The following is a 21,449-nucleotide window of genomic DNA, read 5'->3' on the forward strand; positions in this document are numbered from 1 at the left end:
AGTCAAACAGTATAGAAAATCTTGCACTGGATTTAATTGCAGTAATCCAGCCACCTATTTTGAAGCATTTGGTGTAGTTCATTAAATACTTTATATTTGATCTGGTCCTTAATATGAAAATTTAAATCAAGCTGTAATATTAAATGTTAAAGTCAAAAAGCCTGTGGTCAAACTATGATTCAGCAGTATGCAGGAAGCTAACGAGCAACATCCTGCTTTCAGAAGCCACTAATACAAACCTAAACCAATTAGACTTCATTTCCATAAAAGCTTTGCCTCATGTTTCAACTCCCCTCCTTCTAATGCACATCAACAAGGAGGAAATTACAGGGCATACTTGTTAAGTTTGCAAACAGTCAGACAACTGGTAATTTGATGTGTTTGGCTATCAGTGGACTATGAAGGTTTGCAGATTTTAAATTGCTTAATTGTTCCTGCAGTGAATATTGTTCTTGAAAAGGGATGACCTAAATTAGTGTGATAAAGCACTAATTCAAAGCAGTATTTTGGTGCTGCAGCTGGTGCCATGTTACTCTTTATGTCCTTTGAAGGTTTAATGTAGCTATGCACCGTATTTTATGGGCATTTTTATGTTCACATGTAAAATCTAGATCTGCAAAGTAGCACAGAACTGCACACAGTCAGTGCAGAGTATGACTCAATTTGGGATCTGAAAATGTAATGTTAAGGATTGCTTTTCCTTATATATTATAATAAAGTGTTTAAACAAGCAAGCATGTAATTTATTTGTATGTCAAATTGTCAGAAACTGTTAAAAAAGTGTATAGAACACATTCCGAACCATCCAATTATTGCTTTTCCTCCAATTATATGAAAAAGAGAAGAACAGTCAATTCAGATCTCCTCTGAAGTGTAGCCTGTAAGAATACAATAGCTGTACACAGTAATAGCGATTCAACACAATTTGGGGTACTGCAATATTCTACAACAGATTTACTCCTGAGAATGTGGAAAGAGCTTCAGCAGCATTTAGACTTCGATTTTGGGACACAAATGCCTTTGTATGAGAAAATAATCTCAGTCCAAGGTCCAGTCATTACCCTTTCTATGCCTCCAACTTCATCACATGTTTTAATTTCACTTCAGCACCTCAAAGTTTCATTTTAGAGTTCTTTATTTTCTACATATTTTCCTAGAAGGCTTCTGGAAGGAGACACAGACAAGCTGATTGAGTTCATCTGGATGCAGGGTCTCAGGCTGACTTCATGGCTGAGCAGTTTGGAGACAAAGTTAGAGAGGCAGGGTTGAGATGGTTTGGACATGTGCGTAGGAGGGATATCGGATATGTTGGACAAAGGGTGCTGAAGATGGAGCTACCAGGCAGGGGGAAAGTGGAAGACCTCAGAGGAGATTCATAGATGTAGTGAAGGAGGACATGCAGAGGGCTGGTGTGACACTAAAGATGCGTGGGATAGGGTGAAGTGTAGGCAGATGATCCGCTGTGGCGACCCCTAAAGGGAGCAGCCCAAAGAAGAAGAAGAATGTGACTTTTTAGATCATTTCACAACCCTGATTTCTCTCCTTAAACTAAAAGCTTGCAGCTTGTATCTCTAGCATCCTGTCATGTCCATGAGGCATACACAGAGAAATGAGAGCAGAGGAAAAGAAGAAGAAGAGGAGGAAGGAGGGGTAGGTCTGGTTTGTCCTCTGCTGTCGGTCCTTCCCACAGATGACCTCATGCTAGAAGGAGGAGCCCAGCGTCCCGTAGCCTACCTTGGTGGATCAAGTGGGGACTGAACTCGTGTGGAGATACGCTCAGAGTGCTGGGGAAACTTTTAGTACTTTAATATCCATGACATTTAACAGGTAAGACTTACAAACGTATTCACAGGTTATCTGTGTGGTCGTTAGTGTTGTTAATTTGTTCACCACTTGGGAGAAGTAGTGGCAAAACGTGAGTTTTAGTGGGAGTTTTGTTGGGAGGAATGTCGGGACATGCCCAATGAGCAGCCTTCAAAACCAGCGGGACTGACAGCACTCATTGTGAGTTTTATTTCCAGTTAGCCAGACGTATTGGGCCTCTTTGTTCGAGTTGGCTCCTGTGCTGCTTTTACTTAACGTTAATGAGATGCTAAAATTAGGTGAATTTTAAGCGTAGTTGTTCGGTCATTTGGATAAAATCTCGCTTTTTCTAACAGGCAAAGTTTGCCTTCATTTGGATGTTAAAATCAGAGAAATCACAGAAAGTAACTCTAATCAAAGTAACTGACTGTGTTTCACTTTTATTTCACAAGCACATGGTCCTGACTGAAGAACTAGCCATTTAATCGAATAGTCGATGGCAGTAATTTTGATAATGACCTCATCTGCGAAAATCTATAAACATATAATGGATCTGCTGCAAAATTCTGAGCACAATTTCGCCTGTAGCAAGGTCATTGCTAGTGATTTGTTGTTGTTGTTGCTGTTGTTTATTCCTGCTCTTGTGTTGGGATTTTTATACACATGTGGAAAAGGCATTATTTCCCAGGCAGGTTTCTTATGTCTAAAAATGTAAAACTTTTCTGGTGTGTTTTTAAGGCTTTGAATGATAAACAGTATGATTTTTAGGGATGAGTCATAGCTGGGATGGCCTTGGTCTACACCACATGGTGTGTGCAGTTGATATATGGGTGGATTCTAGTATAATAATCATAAAGTCAATCATGGAAATATATGTGAACCTGGAACCTACATGGAAGGACTGCAAAATTAATGGGATGCAACAGATAAAATTCATGCACTGGTGAAAGTAATTCAATTGTGCATATGTGTGTCAGAGTAATTGCAAAAAACTCACGGAGTTGGAATATTCATTGAAGTTGGACAAAGAGCACTGCAGAATTGTTGCAGTCAGAGTCAAATATGGCAAATGAAAGTACATATTTGGTCAGTCTTAAGACATTTTAGATTGAATTGGTGCAGATTCACGTACTGCACCATAATCAGGTGACCTAGATTAGTTAGAAAAGTTATTGATTAGCAGTGATCTCGGTAACAAGTCAGGTGAGGTTATTATGCACTGGGTGTAGATATCAGTGTATTGTGTAAACACTGTGAGCAATAAAATACAGCACATCATCTTATGTACTGCCTGCATTGTTTTTTTTATTCAAATGGGAAAGCTCAGGAACATAAAAAAGATGGAGGAACGACTTCCCATCTCAGGAATCGGACCATCTGAGGAGCACTTGAGGGTTCCATTCATAAATATTTGCAGTGTGTGTTGGCAACTTTTTAAAGAAGAGACTTTCTTAAAGGTGATAATTAGATCGTCTTGCTCATTAGGGTGCAGATGTTCTTTGAGAAAGTTCATTACTTTTCTTATGACTGTGTGGTCTTGTTTGATGCTAATACTCTGTATTTTGTTATTGGATGTGGTGGTTTTGAAAGCAAAACCAAACCCAGATATAGCTGTAGGCCTAAGGCTAAAGGACTGTAATCTTTTCCACCCACATAAATTGAGTCATTGAAGTTTGACCACTGGCTGGATATGAGTTCTGCTGTTTTCAGCATATTTCCAGTGGAGGAATCCTCCTGTAACTCAGCCAGGTGCTTTGAAAATCAAAGTTCCAGCTTTTTGTTTTCACCTCCTCGGAAATTGCTTGTAAATGTCAGGATGGAGCTTTGATCGTCAACTGCATGTGAAGTCATAGATTCAACATGCTTTCTGATCACAGCCTCTGGTAGTCTTCATAACCCTAAAGCCTTCAGGCGTTCAGCCTTGAAAGAAGCTGCCACAACATTTGCCATTTCCTCCACTCAGTTACTTGTTTCATTTTAGCTCTGAGGGCGCTTCAGCTCTCTAGTGTTGATTTTTTTTTTTTTTTTTCCTTTTCCATTTCAGACTCAACAGGTGGAACAGGCTTTGTTGCTGACAATCATACTGATGGTCAGTTAATGGGAATATGCTCTGTATTAACTTTCCAACATAATTTCAGGCAATTTTACGCTGATTATGAAACCATTAGAGTGGATTTGCATGCCTCTGTGCCAAGGCAAGAGCTACCACAATTGTCTGTTATGAGGTGTTTGAATTGCAGGGCAGTCATCTTATTGAAAATGCCTCAAGAGTCTGCTTCCCACTCTCTGTAGAGCCTGGTTCCCATGGTCCTCAGCCAGTTGGCTTATAACAGATGCTGGCATCAGAGTCGTATTGTTATGGCTGAGGAGGGAAAGTTACTGGAGCCAGTGACCTGACAGACAGCACACACTGAGCTGTTGCTTATAATAAGGATAATGGTTTTGTCCTATTGAAAGGGCCCAGCACATGGTTCCAAAAGGAAAGCCAGATTTTTAGCAACCTGTAGAGTTCAGGACCTCTTCTGTGAGCCTACCGGATAACCCAGATTGTTTGTGAATGAATCCTGAATGCAGTGGTGTAAAAATCTGGTGTGGGTAAGGGTAACCAAGTCTTACTGTCCATTAGCTTGTGTCTAGCCTTATGAGAAGGCAGCATTTTGTCATTTTATTTGGAAAAAAAATTAAGAGTGCTACTGTATTACATATTAACTTGGATCAAACGTATCAGTTGTAATAACTGATGATTTTGAGATTGCATTTAGGTGAACACACATGGTTTACTTGCCTGCTGCTAAAGCCTGGTGAAACGTGATTGCGCAGTAGTACTAGGGACTACAAGTGGAAATCAGAAGGCTTCCTGTACCAAAAATCTGGTTTGTTGCTTCCTGAATTTGCATATTCATATGCAGATATCTGATTTTAGAGATTAATTCATCCCTAATTTGTCTGTTTTGCTTGGGTCTGTTAAGGCATACCAAAATTGTCACTCAAACTCTTGGACTGCTTCCAGTCGATTCATTTGTAGTTGAAAGGCAAAAACCAGTGGCGGGATTTTGTGACAGTAGCCATGTGATTTCAGTATACATTCAAAAAGGACTGCTGATGGCTGTGGATGCATTCAAGGAAGGACTCTCCTCTCTATTATATATCAAAATAAGTGTGATTATGTGCATTGTGAGTGGGATTTACAGAAAACACATGCAAGGCACTTTTGCATCTCAAAAGCATTAAAGTGGTTTTAGAGCATGTTGTGACATCATGGCATAAAGCAGAAACGGTTACCCCCCCCTCGAGCTCTTGGAGCCTGAACAAAGCACAAGTTGTTATAGGCTGTTACTGTGGAGTAGATGCTCTGCTGAAGTTATCACAAGAACCCGACATGACTGCTACTGCTAGAGTATTATAACCATTATTATTTTGTGTTTACTCCTTAAAAGAAGGCATGTGTCACACCCACAACAGACCATCACATTAGGAAATTGTTGCATTCTCAGCACTGGAACAACAGATTATGTACACACCTTTTGGCAAAGTGGCAAAACGGTGTAATTGTAACAGCGCACGTTTCATAAAGGCTATGGCAGCTTTTGTATCAAATTACTTACCATTTAATTGCCACATTTCCCCTGGGGGCATGTATTAAAACACTACAGAATTACAGCCATTTATTTGGAGTTTGCCTTGTGTTTCAGTATTGCTGTCGACATTTGCAGAATTCAATACCCATAAAAAATGCCCACCGTTTCCTGCAGTATACTTTGAAAGTCCAGGTGAGCTAGTAAGTATACTGAGTATGTTTCCCAGGTCTGAGCATGTGGTTAGACGTGCGCGTGTGTGTGTGTGTGTGTGTGTGTGTGTGTGTGTGTGTGTGTGTGTGTGTGTGTGTGTGTGTGTGTGTCAAAATCATGTGATTGGTTGTACCAGGTGTTACAGATTTTCATTTTCAAGTCATTTTGAAAGCCCCAGAGATGTAGCGAGAGGCATATATATCCTCTTTTGTGCACAAAGAGTTAAGCACATTAATTTTTAATTGTTTTTTTTTTTAATTAATTTGATTATTTAGTTGGCACTGGTTAAATAATTTAAAAGTTAGTTTTCTTTTGTTGTTTTTTTTGCTATTGTCCTGGTGTGCATTTTGCTTTAGAATCAAGAACCTTGTGAGGGGAACGTGTGATGGCCTATGTGTACAATATCTTCTTTGCACGAGCACATGCTGTCTGCATACTGCACATAGTTGTGTGAGCTGTACTCTCATCTGTGCACGAGTTGTTGCTCTGCTTCCCTGTAGCGGGGGCTGGACCAGCCTGCAGCAAGCGCTCATGAAGTTTGCTGTAGAAGAAGAAAGCAGGAAAGAAAAAAAAAAAAAAGCCAAACTTAATGGTTTGTTAACAGTTTTACTATGGCCATATGTTGCCATTGTGGAATGTGCGCTGTGCTCTTCTTGCTTTTTATGTTCTTCTGGTCTATATAAATATATCGCTTATGTTTGGAAGTATGGAAGTGTTTGGGTTCCCACAAACCGATGAGCCAATTGTCAACAAAGCGCTGCTGTGTGCAAATGTTTTGTACCCAGACCAATTGTACTCCTGTCATAACAAGGACTTACTGAAACAAATCTTATTTGGATTTGTTAGATGTCTCGTTTTAGAGCCGTTAAGCCAGCTTACTGAATAGTAACCTGTCTCGAGTATGTATGAAAAGTCTTTATTGATGTTTGTTTGCTCATTATTCTTTTTTTTAATTATTCTTTTTTAATTTTTAAAAATTATTTATTTTAAATTTGTATTATTATTTATTTATTTATTTTCATTATTCTGTTTTTTGACATGACAAATGAACGGAAATGGAAAGGTCTCTATTAGACTCCCTGACCTGATAAACCTTAATAGAGATATGTTGCGTGGACTTCCTGTAGACTTTACACACTACTTGTTAATGTTTCACTCTTCCTCAAACATCAATCTCTCCCGGAAATAAATACCAAATTTAGTCTAAGTAGCAGTGATCTAGCTTTATTTATTTTTACTGCAGATGTTCATTTCCACTTGACTGCTACAGCAAATCAGTAACAGAGTGATAACGTTTAATCAAGAGATGATCACAGAAAGTGACAAGATGTTGTTACTCAGTGTAGAGTTACATTGTTGCTCCCTGATGATTTTCTGAGACGAGTGAGAGTTCTAACCTGGGAGTGAAGAGCGCAAACCATCTGGCTGCTTTAGCTCATCTCTAAATCAATAAATCCATATTACCTAGTGATCTGTTTATCTAAATTAGTGCTGTTATATGCAAGTTCACTGCATGTTCGTGTCTTATTCTGATGTTCTTAAGTCAGGTTTTGTTTCCAGTGCCTGAAATGTAAATTCAGAGCGATCGCTGGCCCATTAAACATGCCTTAACACTTCTAGATCAGTGATACATGGATAAAACCACACAGGTTTATTCATTTTCACTGCTGACACAGGGCTTAGGGGTATAACTGAGCACAAAAGGCACTGTTCTTACTGCATTTTTAGTAACCATACTACTTATTAACTGAGTGCTAAAGTTAGTTACATACTGAATATTGCCAATATGTAATCCCAGGTGGTGGACAAAAAGACAAAAACTTCTGGGTGTAAAACGCGCTGTGAATATCATGAAGTCTGACACAAACCAGAACTTTCTCTTAGCAAGTGCTTAATTCAGCTGCTATTTTAGGAAAGAAAGTTTCATTCTTTCTGTTTTTAAAAAAAAATTAATTTATTTATTTTGCCTGTTGGGAATTATCTCCTATTTTGAAACTTCCCATGCCAGTCTTGTAAGGAGATCAGACTTGTTGTCTTTTTTAATTTTGTAGTGAGCCATGTGGCTCATCACCGTCAATGAGAGAGAAGCTTACTTTGCCCCAGGCTCGAACCCTGGATTTGCTGCTGCCTTTGATGAAATAGAATGATTTCCTACTGGCTAAAAGCAGACAAAGGGGTAGCAGCCTGTTCCCTCATCATTTAGTTTTGAAACATTTTCCCATGATATTTGTTACATTTGCTTAAATGATCTTGCCAAATTATTCTGCTTACAAGCCATATAGTAGCTGATATGATGGTATTGTTTTGCTTTAGTAATATTAGAAATGTAATTAGTCCCTGATTCCGACAGTAGACATACACATTCCTGAGTTCTTCAAAGGCTTCTTTGTGTCGTGGGAAAGTTTATGTATCGGAAAGATCGTATTTTAAGCTTCTGCTTTTTTTTGATGCTTAATGGCATTTTTTTAACTCCAGAAACTTGAACATTAACTCTAACAGGAACATTAGAACAAGTGTGTAAGTGCATTTCAGCTACAGGAAGGTTGGATTTCTAGTTCATGACTTTGAAGTCATGAATTTCATGACTTTTGATTCAAATAGTAACTAGAGCTCACTGATTGGTCTCCCTTCTCTTTCACTTCTTTTAGAGCTTGTTTGGCACAGCTGGTTTATCCTCTTTGGATGTCTTATTATTTTTGAATACTCATTTGTCATTCTGTCTTTTAGAGTTCTAAGATACAAAAGCATATACTCATTTGTTGACATTTACAAGTTGCACAATACCATATCATAGCCATTACAGAGAAATTATTAACTTTGCAGGAAAGTTTTTGTGTACAGTACTAGTCACAAGTTTGGACACACTCACCCATTCATATGAATGAGCGAGTGTGCCCAAACTTTTAATTGGTACATCAGTGTCATTATGTTCATCTTTTATATACACTCTGTGGTTTAAAAATAAATAGGTAGTGTTTGTCATAGTCATTTTTTATAAACTATGGGTGACAGATTACTAGGCAATAAATGAAATTAAACAAAACTCTTAATTGTTCAGTAGACTGTAGACATGCCTGTGTAATTTGTTTGTGGGTTGATGGCAATATTTAAAGTCATCCATTAATATTTCAAGGTATTTCCCGAATTACAAGATGAAGGCCTGCTTCCCATAGGCTGGTGCAAGGAAAACACTGAGCAGGAAACACTTGAGTCAAACCGGTATACAAGTTCCATAAAAATATCTGTTCTTTTGTTATTTCTCTTCCACTCACATTAGTGTGAATAACAGCCTTTTGTTTACAGTGGCCGACACTCAGACTGTGCTTTCCTCTCTACCTACTCCCAGCACTTCCTCTTTCAAAGGTTTGTTAGCTAACTTACCTCATTGTTTATGGACCCTTGAACTCACAGGCCCCGGCTAGGCCTGCATCCTGCACCCCAACGAATGGACGGCAAATAAAGAGATAATTATGGATTTCATATGAGAATTTTAAAGTCTCACTTAGTTCACTTCTCGGCTAACTTGTTTGATAAACCAGCTTGAAGGTCAGCCCATAGTGAGAATTTCCACGTTGCTATGACAACAGTGTGGAAATCTTGAGAGTGATCACTCATGTAGAATCAGTTGATGGAAGAGAGCTGGCAGGGCATATCAACAGGAAAGAGATGAACGCATTGGGTGGAAAATAGCTGTTTGCTCCAATGCTGGAAGCTGATCTGAGCTCGAGGGTGCGCTCTCTATTGTTTGCCACCTAATAAAGGGCAAAGCAGGCTAACTCACCAGCATCAGTGTTTGTGAAATGCTCCCCCACCAGATGCAATCAGGACAAGCAATCCTCTTTCCCTCCTCTGTATAGCCTTCTTCTCAGATGACTATGGTATAGCTAGCTGGCCCCATTAACCACATGTCACGTCAGCGTTGTGCAGGTGTGGCTCTTCTCTTTTTCGTAACCTGTCTGGATTTGAACTGTGTCATATTGGGAATGACCTGAAAAGCATGCATGTTGATAACCTCAGGCTCCTTTTAACCCACCCGGGCTCCAATTTCTTTTTCCTAAAGGGGAAGCTGCCTTGACATTGTGCCACAGAGTGGAGTCAGTTTTGTTGTTGCCTTGAGCTTTTACAGAGTAACAGACAGCTCTCATGTGAAGGTTTCTATCTCTGCTTAAAATGCTAACAGTGGGAAATCATGATGAGGTCTTTGGTGTAAATGGTAAAATGGACTGGTTCTTGTATTGTGCTTTTTCTACTCTACATGAGCACTCAGATTGCTTTAAAGAGCATGTCTCCTTCACCCATTTGCACACAGATTCATACAAGCACTTTCTACTTCTAACATTCGCACACACAATCGCACACACTGAATCCCAACTTGGGATTCAGTGTCTTGCCCAAGGCTACTTTGGCATGCAGCCAAGGATCAAACCACCAACCTTCCGATTACTAGAGGACCCGCTTTACCTCCTGAGCCCCATAATGGTGTGTGGGGTTGTGTATCCCTTTAGTCGGTCTGTTGGAATCTTTTGACAACTCACAGTACCTGTTGGTCACTTCTAATAAACAAGAGCAGGAGTACTGTGAGGACATTAACTGCTTTGTCTCTGGGTAAATGTAAAGTAAAAAAAAAGTCTAAATAAATATATTGTATATTAAGCCAGTGTGTATCTGCAAAGACTCGTGGCTTTTGGTGGGACTTTCACTGCTCTGTTTTAATGTTGAGAGGCCCCTCGCTCTCAGCACAGCTTCACGCACTGGGATTGACCGGACCTTGAAGGCTTAGAAAATATTGATTCCCATCATTCTGCATACCATGCAGTCCATGACTCTTCTCTGAGGGGACTGTCTTACAAATGTCAAAGTTATAGCCCTCTATGCTGATCGAAATGCTTCTGCTGCTGTGGGATTTAAACTTTGATTTCATTAACCTTTTTCAGGATTCCCCACAGCTACTGCCAATAAAAAACAATGCAAGGCTTAACTGCATTAACACATAATGTTGTTCATGATTATCTAGAAGGCTTGGTAAAGATACTTGGACAAAAATAGTTTGCCCTGAGAATTATTCTACTTTTTTTGTCCTGGATTTAGCTGTATAAAAGTACACTCACTGCCATTTCATTAGGTACACCTTACTAATACTGCATTGGACCCCTTTTTGCCTTCAGAACAGCCTTAATTTTTCATGGCATAGATTCAATAAGGTGCTGGAAGCATTCCTCAGAGATTTTGGGTCATATTGACATGATAGTATCACACAGTTGTTGCAGATTTGTTGGCTGCACATCCGTGATGCAAATCTCCCGTCCCATCACATCCCAAAGGTGCTTTACTGGATTGAAATCAGGTGACCGTGGAGACCATTTGAGTGCAGTGGACTCATTGTCATGTTCAAGAAACCATTTTGAGATGATTTGAATTTTGTGACACAGTGTGTTTCCCTGCAAAAAGCAGCCTTCAGAAGATGAGTACACTGTGGTCTTAAAGGGATGGACAAGGTCAGCAACAATACTCAGGTAGTCTGTGGCGTTTAAACAAATCTCAGTTGCTACTAAGAGGTCCAAAGCATCCCAAGCTTGAAGCAGTATGGCCATTCTCCTCTGACATCAGCAAAGCATTTTTTCTCCAGAGAACAGCTGCTGGATAGTTTCACTGTTTCACACCATTCTCTGTAAACTGTAGAGATGGCTGTGTGGGAAAATCCCAGTAGATCATTGGCCTCTGAAATACTCAGATCAGCCCAACTGGCACCAACTACCATGCCACATTTATAGTCATTTAAATCACCTTTCTACCACATTCTGATGCTCAGTTTGAACTTGCAGGCATCTTGACCATATTTACAGTTTGTATCAACTACATGGGAGCAACTCAAATACACCGAGTTATTGCCATGTGATTGGCTGATTACTTGTTCACATTTATTAGTGAGCATGTGAGTGTGTATCTAACTGACACCAATATTATTGTAAGTTATTTAATTTTTGATGTTTTGGAAAGTTTAAAAAAGAAGAGTTTGTAACGTAGCACTTCAGTTTACCAGCTTTCGATCCATTACCACCCCTTGCTGTTGCAACCTTGTATCAAAGTTGTCTTCAGTTGGCTAGAGTGTGTCTATGCCTGCGTCTTGAATCACTCTCTATTAAAATGTCTAGCACTGTTTCTACATTTTCCATCCTTGGAACTAAAATGCTCACGGGCTGTTAATAATGTTATCATCATTGTGTTTTTGTTAAGCTGTCATTACGACGGCGATGACACATTCTTGGATTTCTTTCAAGTAATATGTACATTGTAACTCCGCACCTGATGCAAACAGCTGACAGACGCATACTTCAGAATTAGAAGTGATGAACTGTACGTGATGGCTGAAGAGGTGGTTCCTCATTCTCTCACTGGGTGCTGACTTGTGTGTGTGTGTGTGTGTGTGTGTGTGTGTGTGTGTGTGTGTGTGTGTGTGTGTGTGTGTGTGTGTGTGTGTGTGTGTGTGTGTCCAGTGGCTGTGATATGGGGGTGAGGGGGTGGAAGGAATTTGTCGTGTTGGCTTTTGGAGTTTTAAGAGGGCGTTTCTCATTTCCTTTGGGTGAACCTGGGTAATGTTTATTGTTACTGTGGAGATGAGCAGCTAGCTCCCACACAGCAACTAGCAGCTCCACTTAATTCTGAGCTGTGCTGACATGAATGGTGATATTCTGTGCAGCTACAGATAGAAGCAGCCTGCATGTGTTTTATACATGCAGACTTGTTAGGCTTCATTTTGGGTCAGCACAGAAAGATAGAGGATAAAGCCAAATGAAAAAAACAGGGTAAAGTTGGTGTATACAGGGCGAAAAGTGCAATTCAGTAGCCTCCTTCAGTAAGCAGTAAGAGGACCTAGATTTTTGAAGCCTGGCCTCTGGGTTAAGAACTATGTTTTGTTTGCACATGACATATCCTTATTTGGTTGAAACCATTCTTTTCTCTTCATTGGAAAGATTGCTCTGCTGCTATTAATACGGTAGAGCACACTGTAGAAGCCTGTAATGTGTTCAGAGGGTTTGAAACCAAAAATCCCACACAATTAACTGTTTTAGCCAGCGCTGTGTTGGGAATGTTTTTACTGTTGTCCAGCTACATGAAGACTATAAATAATCCAAAAGGAAGCAAGAACGTCCAGGCTAGACCTCGAGTTCATGTTATACCGTTTAACTCTAAGGTTTCAAAATGAACACAGGCTTGGGAGAAACCATGGATATCAATTGTAAATACCCAAGTACAGCCCCGTAGTGTCAGTTGCATGTGGAATTCAGGGCATTCGACCGACTGTTTTCCTGCATAACAAGATAGCACAACTTGTCCTTTTCTGTTTAAATATTAGAGCATTCTTTCCATGTCCCCCCTCCACTGATGACCTGCAGGACTGGGAGTGCTGTGGGAACACTCCCAGGCGAGTGCCAGCTAAACAGATAGAAATGTGGATATGCACACTTTTGCCATTCCTACGTTCTGAGCTTGAGGACACATTTAGTCTTTTTTGGTTAGTTCTTGATTTAAAAAAACAAAGAAAAACCAAACTGCCTCTCTCCTGTTCCATTGACAATAGGTGCATATCAGTTATCCTGTTGTCACTGTGGGTTAATGAATATTTTTATTTACTTTACCCCCAGGGGCTCTGCAGAAAGGATTCCAGGAATTTTGCCATGTTCAAGGCGGTGCTGAAGAAGAACAGAGATGGAGGCAAGGCGAACAAGAAGGATTCAGGTACGTGCAAGATCTGAGAGAAAAAAACAGCTAGCTAGGTTCCAGGAATCAGATGCCCCAAACACCAAGGCTCGAGACAGTAACCCTACATTCAGAGTTTGTAAATTCATTCCTGACTAAGCTTTATAAAAGTGCTCTCCATAGATGGAATTCTAGGTAAAGATTGAGAATGTGATAAATGAAGCGAGTTAAGCTGAGCTGAAGAGAACAGGAGAGAAAGTTAAATCTGAAGTGGGCACTTGGCAAACAATTACAAAACTCATGGGGGGGTCACAGTTTTACACACACACACACACACACACACACACATGCAAAACTGTAAGCACTGTTGCTATAACTAGAATGGTACTTGAGGAAAAACAATGACAGGCCCGAGATGCACACTTGAAGTAAAACGCTCTTCCTGTATTTGTGCTCAGTGAAGGGACTTTTCCACTTTTGGTAAAAAGATGGTGTGGAGAAAATTACAGTTGTATGATCTCACATGCAGTAGGTCACGAGTGAAAGGCCTGCTGAAGCTCCATATCATACATCCATTGCTACATCTATAACTTTGAGTTCACAGCAGGATACCTCCCATCTTTTTATCTTTTGGTTTTGACTGGAGATGCAGCATGACCACTGTGTCATAACAGATGTTTTACTTTGGATGTTTGCATTGGGCCTTTCCAAAATGACTCATCATGAGTCAGTCTCAGCAATACATTGTTGACTAGACTCTTGTACGTGTAATGGGCTTCTCCAAAGATGTGTCTTGAAATAGCAGATTGACCATTTATGCTTATACTGCACCTACCAGCCTAGACCTGCTTTACCACCTGAGGGCTTGTTTCAGAAGTCTGGTTCAAACAGTTTATATATAGTGTGCACAGTAGAAGTCTCAAAGCTCTATCATCCTTTGTCTGACTTTATTGTTTCACTCAACAGTCAGTGTTAAAATTAAAGGGGAAAGAGTCTGACTTCACTACATCACCTCCACTGCTTTCCAGTACAGTATGGGGTGAGAGCCGAGTAGCGGAGTCTTGTATATATTGCCCTTTATGAATGTGTTGCAACCTGTCTAGCATGTATGAATCACCCTGATAACATAGTTTCCTTGTTATTCCGTGCTTAAACACAGAAGTTACTAGGTGCGTGAAGACCAGGAGCAGCAGTGCTTTATGGCGGGATTCAACTCTTTATCCCAGCCTCACTTTCCCAGTTGGAACCCATCAATCAAGCTGAAGTGGCTCTGCCTCCTTTTCTCATGCTGGGACAATAAAACTCTCGCCACTCCTTTCTGTTGTTTAGGGCTCTTACAGATGAGAGGTCTCAGAAGTACAACAGTTAGAAGTGTTACCTTTGCCCCACTGTTTTGTTTGAATGGGTTAGATATTATCTATTGCTTATATCTTTTATTTTCTGGTTTGAACTTTTTACTTAGACCCAATGAAATGGAAACATTAGCCTAAAAATTTGTTTGCAGATCAGTGTGTACCAATGTGGTACAATTTTCACCCATGTCATTATATTTCTTGGCACATTTAGATTGAAATGGTCATTTTGTTTGAAACAGCACTGGTGTGTGAGATTCTTGAATTTTCTGTTTTTGTATTTATTTGCCATGTCTGGTGTGTGTGTGTGTGTGTGTGTGTGTGTGTGTATATATTTATACTGGCCTTTGAGCATCCTTAGAGCCTGAACTCTACAGACTTTCCTTCTTCAGAGAATCCAGAAGGACAAAATGTCTGTAAAATCTGCTCAGCAACATATAATGGAAATAAGTGGGAGGACCGACCTTGATAATCGTATAATTGCACGAGAGCTCAGCATATGTTGGTCATGACTTGGTGGCTATGGACTGGAGGCGACTTTAAAACAGTAAAGGAAACTTGGCCCCCATGCCAGATACCACTACAGTCATTAGCTCTCCTTTGGGATCTCCCCATTGCCAAGACCACAAAAACACACAGCTTGCTAATTTAGTCTCTCCATCTTGTGCTCCTCCTAGGTCCTTCCTCTTTCTCTTCCTCCTCCTTCCCACTTGCCTCTCCTGTAGTCAGTCTGTAAGGAATCTGTTTGAAATTGGCCGTGTCAATCCCTTTTAAGTACTTTTTTTTTTTTATGGTCTGCCATTCCATGAGTGGGCACTAGTTTGCTGTGGGTTGATGCCTTTGATGTTCACATTTTCTGAGAATAGGGTAATTGTAACTGGGATGCACTGCATGCAGGATTCACTACAGCTGATATATTTAGGATGCCATGAAGATAATATTATAAAGATTAAAATATTGTTTTTTTTCTGGGAGGGTGCATCACTGTCTTTAAAGATCAGGTTGGTAGTTTTCTGACACCATGACAAAAGTTTGTTTGAAATTGTTTTGCTCTGTCCTCTGCAGTCAGACTGAACTCTCTTTATTGAGTCTTATTATGTTCACAAGATGTCATCTGCATGGTGGTGAGTTTCCTTTGGGTGAGTTTCTTGGAGACAATTTTTTTTTTCCCCCCCATCATAACAGTTTTGGAACAGCAAACTATAAAACCACTGCTGATCTGTGAGTTACTCTGTTAAATATCTTACATAGTTGGGAGTTCAGTCAGGTAATTAATCAGCTGGTTTTGTTTAGCAGCCTATAAAGTGCATCCCTAGTTTGTCACCATGTTTTTCAGGCCATACCAAAGACCTTTGTGAGACACGAGTCTCCATTTTTCCACCAAGGTTTAATGCTTCTTCTGGCAAACTGGCTTTAGTGGCCCATTTCTTTACCCTTCACAGAGGCCCCAGTGGCTTTCTCCTTTTAAAGCCTTACTGCACTGAGTGAAGTGTATAGTCCTATGCTGCTGCTGCTGTTGTTGCAGTTCATGCTGTGATCCAGGAAAATTGCATTTTTGACTCATCTTTAATTGCTGAGTGTGACTGTGTTTTTACTGTAATGCCTATTAAGGCCCTCGTACTGGGGCTTCCTGCTCCACTGAGGCAGCTGTGAGACAGTTGTCTGTCTGTTGTGGGTGATGCAGTGTTAATTACACTAGCTGTCCGCTCTTTGAGGCCGATAACAGTTTCAGCTGTTTATTCCTCCAACTCCCAGCACACACTAGCCTTGTACACACAACAGATATGCAGTTACCTGTAGTCGGCTGGGCTTTTCTTGGTTTGTTTGTCTGTCTGTACGGTGACAGCAGCCACACATCCACCTGGCTGGACGGGGAGGAGCAGCCCTGTTGTTGACCTGAGACCTGGGGTTAACCTTTGCTTTATGTCCCTGCAGATAACTACTTGACTAGGAACTGCCTAGATTGGCAAGATGAGTAGGAATTGTGGGTCTAATCATTGAAACATGAAGGAATAGAAAAGACCAGATGTGGTCATATTTTCTAGTTAATCCAATCTTTGATAATGACTAAATTCTCCATATAATGTAACAATTTAGCTTTCATTTCAAGGGATACTTGTACTATCATCAAGGTCTAAGAAAGCGTAGAATGTGTTGGCTCTTCAAACACATGACGATAAGCAGCTTTACACAACAACAAAAATTTGTCATTGGTTCAGTGACTTGCAAAACTTTTAAGTCTTTAATGCAATTTCAAAGCGATACATGACCAAAGCAGCCTCTTTGAATTTCAGGAAGATTAAGTGAAAAATTAATGGAATGCAAGTGATGTAAAGGAACCGTGTTCAAAGTGCTGGTCTTTCTGCGTGTGTGTGTGTGTGTGTGTGTGTGTGTGTGTGTGTGTGTGTGTGTGTGTGTGTGTGTGTGTGTGTGTGTGTGAGAGAGAGAGAGGGCATTAACTTTGTTGCCTCAGCTGTGGCGGAGAATGGTACGTGCTGTCTCTGCACTTTCTGTGAGCTTCTTGGGTGTTTTGACATAAAACGCTGATTTGTTCCTGTAGGTCAGACAACATCACATTGGTTACAAAGCAGGATTTTGTTTCTGTGGCTCTTGGAATTTTAAATACCTCTTTGATGATGGGGTAAATCAAACTTATTAGTTAGGAGACCGTAAAGGTAATCATCATTTTGGGGGGCAGAGGTTTGTGGTTTATTGTATTGTAAGATTTTACATTTATTGTGTATTTTATTGTAAGCTCTGCTTTGCATATTACCTCTCTGTTTGGGTACAGTTTTAGAAGAACAGCTGGCATTGCACACATTCCTAGGCTGCTCTTTCTCTTTCAGCTGCCGCGTTAGGGTTGGTTTACTGTTATGAGAAGACTTCCCTCAGTAAACAATAACCACAGGTGGCTGAGTTATTTGTGCAAACAAAAAGGTGGTTTTGATGTACAGTTGTTCATTCAAACAAAAGCGGCTTTTTCTTTTTTTCCTCTTTGGTGATGGGGTAAATATAAATCCTCGTTGGTGTGGCTGGAGTTATTTTTTTTTTTTTTATGTTGCTGTTATCTTTGCTCAGCTCTGAGATGGTGTCGGTTCAGAATGAAAACACTCAAACAGCCTTACAATTTCGTTTCATTGTCTGGTTGCAAAGGATGTGCTCGATGTTAATGCTTGAGGCCCGGGTTTGTTTTTTGAGTCTTTTCTAGTCTGAGGTTTTTGTTCTTTGTGGTTTTAGGTGCAGTCTTCCAGCATCACTGAGAGTTTAGGATCACTGTAAATTCTTTCACTGACATGTGATGTCTGACCCTCCGCTCAGACATTAACAAACACTACTGGGTGCAGAATCTGCCACAGGGTTCAGTGCCTCACTGTTTGTATCTTTTTCAGTGAACAGCTGGGTGGCAGCCTCTTCTATATACATATTTACCGCAGACTTTTAGAGACATGTTACCTCCTTGTCCTGTGGTTGTAAGAAAACCTCTGTCACTCTATCTGCATGAGAGTATGTGAAAGGTTTACCTGCTTTTATTAGCTGATATTTGTTTAACTTTTAAATGGACTTGTTTGCCACAAAAAGTTGTGAAGGACAGTCTGCACATATCCAGCCTCAGGAAGTAAAGATTCCAGATTTCATACACCGTGTGACCTTTACAGGACAGACAGACCGATACCACAGTATCCCATTCAACAACCAGCAAATGATGGAAAGTGTCAAACAATCTCAAAATGCATTTTTAACATCCTTGGATTAACCATCATGTCTAGAGACCACAACCATTATCTACTTTATCATCAGCTCTTACTTTTTCTACTTAAAAAAAATTCATCCAGCTATGAGGCTTTGGTTACAGCGAGATCCTTCAGCTTTTATGTGTAATCTGTGATAAATAGGTATTTAAATTACCTGTACAGTTATCTTTAAATTCCCATGTAATGCCCCCCCCCCTTTTTTTTTTTAATTTGAAAGAAAACTGGTGATAGGTGTGAAATGGGGTTTTTGTTTCCCGTTTTGCTCCCAGTCATGTTTATGTAGTTTTTTCGTGTCCAGGCAGTTGCGGTAGTACCTAAAATGGTGGAGAAAGAATGCACCTGATTTACAAAGGAGACCATTCAGTGCACAGACCTACACGGCTATCAAAGCACTGCGCAGCCAGCAGGCAACGATTAGCAGGGCGTAGCTCAAACCACATCTTTCACTTAGACGCACACTCATGTTCAAATGCACAAACACCCAAACACACATGCAGACACATACACCCACAAACCTCAGGTGTATCAACATTAGACACTCCCTGTCTCTCCTTCTGAAAAGCAAAATAAGGGCTCTAGGGAAGAGCAGTGAACCTGGTTGGCCGGTTTCACTGTTTCTTTTCGTTGAGACTTTTACAACAAAGATTAGGTGCAGGACATTGACCATGACATGATGAATGATTTTTATGAATGAAGACTGTAATCATTTTTGGTTGCATTCCTTACATATACATTTTGGATTAAGTATTAAAGCTGTCTAACATGTTTCCAAGAAAAGCACATATTAAGAATTTGTACTTTATTAACAACCTGAAGTACTTTGTTTGCTGCTTCTATTCTTCCCTGCCTTGACACTGAAATGCACAAAATGCACCACTTTTGAAAAACAAAAAAAAGCCTCGATCTACTTCTGCTCATCCATCCATCCCTCCCTCAGTCCCTCCCTCCCTTCATCCCTCCCAGATACCATAGGAAGAGAGGCAGGGTACACCCTTTACAGGTCACCAGTCTGTCGCAGGGCCAACAGAGACAGACAATCATTCACACTCACGTGTTAGTGGCAATTATTATAAGTAACAAATTCATTTACAACTGTTGTGGTGCATGTGTGAACGCGGACAACTCTCATTATGGATTGATCTTAGTGCTGTCTGAGGCTGCAGGTTTGTGATAAAGTCAGACGAAAGACTTCTAGGAACAGCTTGAAGCAACAAACAAATTTTAGGTCATGTTGACTTGTCTTGTTTAAGCTAACATTTATACCAACGCTGAGGATGCGAGTACTCAATGCAGTATAGGTGACTGTAGGTGTCGCCACTCAGACAAACCTTCACAGTGCTGGTATAGAAGGGTTTTTTTTTCAAAGTATTTTTTTTCTCCAGAAAGTCTCATTTTTTGAAACTGTTGCATCATCTCCTTCAGTAGCCTCACCTGCATGAGGTTTTCAAATATTGAGAGGTGTATGACTGTCCAAAACTACACCAAAGCAGGTCTTGAGCCAGTTATTTTTGTCATACAGTGCAGTTTGCAAGGGTAAGAATGGCAATCATAAATGGGCCTTAAGGGAGGAGCAGAAAGTAGCTTTGTTTGCTCTTCCGGCAACAAGTTCATCCATGTTGCAGCAGTATGCACTCACTTTATTTTCCTCTTTTTGTGAGCTTGTTGTTGGATTAGTGCTGAAATGTGGAACTTGTTTGTGCTTTGTCCTGTGGGCAGAAGAAAAGTTGGTTTAAAATGTATAACTTTTTTTTTGTTCAGATGCAACTTTGAATCTTATATTAGATTTGTTTGAGACCTTTAGAGAAAGATTGAAAGCAAGTGTCTCTCATCAAGTTATTTTTCTCACATTAATGCTGTTCTCCAAAACACTCATGCCTTTTAGCGAGCTGAGAAACTCAAGATGCAAGTCAGAGACGCATCCAAGCTAGCCGCATTCAGACTTTTTTCATGTTGAAAGTGAGTGACTGTCACTTGGTCTCACTAGAATGGCCTTTGTGACTTTTACATTGTCTCATAATGCATGTCTGAAAGAGGATACACATTCAGCTGTTGCTTGTGATGTCTTGTTTGCGAAACCCCCCAAGATGACCACCTGCAGACTTACTCAACTCGACGCTTCTAAATGTGACTTCACAAATCAGCAGGTGACATCACAGTGACTGCCTCCTTTTTTTTTTTTCTTCTTTTTAAAAATATACAGTATCTTATGGAATCAAGGAGAGAAATCATCTGCAGCACCGCGAGAGTGCACGCAAATAGACCCCCCCCCCCCCCCCCCCCCCCCCCCCCCCCCATCCCACTCCCTTACTGCTCACTCCTCACCCTTCACCCATCAGTCGGCAAACAGTTTTTTCTACTTCAAAGAGTAGAAAAAAACAGTTTATCAGTTAACATGCCCGCGTGTTTTCAGATGGTCTTTGAAGAGGTGATCGTGGCTGTCACGACAGTTCATTGGCTGGAGAGGTCAACGGGCCACAGGTTTTTCTAATTACAGCATGACCTCTCTGGGCAGACACATTCCTTCTGTCTGATTTTTTTTTTTTTGTGCTTTCATACCTTCCACAGACATTGTCTGTCATTTTAAATAAGCACCTAAAGTGTTCTTTTTATGCAACAGATGATCTTGTCACCCATAGGAGATACTGCATACTGCCAGCTGTTCATTGCCTCGCTTTGATATTTTTCCAAGCGTTTTGAGGGTTGGGTTCTTCTCATCTGCTGCCATCTCTTTGCAGACACCAGCCCATGCTGTCACAGTGTCTGACTCTCAGAAAAGTCTGTGTGGGTGTCTGTTGAGGACTCTGTTCAGTCCTGGGCTTAGGGCCCCCTTTCTTTCTCTTCAAACCTACTTTGCGCTGCATTGCTCTGTTCTGCATTTCTGAACACACGTTTTTTTTTTTTTTTTTGTGGTAATTGTGCCTGCAGATGTATTGCCATCCTTAGCTCAGGAGGGTTTGAGGCAGCCTGAACTAATGACCTTGGTTCCTTTGTGCCCACTCTCAAAGGAACAGAGGAAAACTGTTTGAAGGAGGAGCAGTTTGCATAGAGTGCTTCCT

At 40.5% G+C, this 21,449-nt stretch overlaps 1 protein-coding gene across 2 annotated transcripts in view; it reads left to right on the forward strand.

The window, feature by feature from the left end:
- The first annotated feature begins 1,720 nt into the window (after positions 1–1,720).
- tanc1b (tetratricopeptide repeat, ankyrin repeat and coiled-coil containing 1b) overlaps positions 1,721–21,449 on the forward strand; it is a 99,896-nt gene continuing 80,167 nt past the window's right edge. For both annotated transcript variants that reach the window (XM_030757757.1, XM_030757758.1), the window contains exons 1-2: positions 1,721–1,827; positions 13,235–13,328. In XM_030757757.1, coding sequence (XP_030613617.1) covers positions 13,268–13,328 — 61 coding nt within the window. In that variant the 5' untranslated portion in view covers positions 1,721–1,827; positions 13,235–13,267. The remainder of the gene's footprint in view (positions 1,828–13,234; positions 13,329–21,449) is intronic.

The sequence above is a fragment of the Archocentrus centrarchus genome, chromosome 21 (genome assembly GCF_007364275.1).
Source record: "Archocentrus centrarchus isolate MPI-CPG fArcCen1 chromosome 21, fArcCen1, whole genome shotgun sequence".
Taxonomy (NCBI): Eukaryota; Metazoa; Chordata; class Actinopteri; order Cichliformes; family Cichlidae; genus Archocentrus; species Archocentrus centrarchus.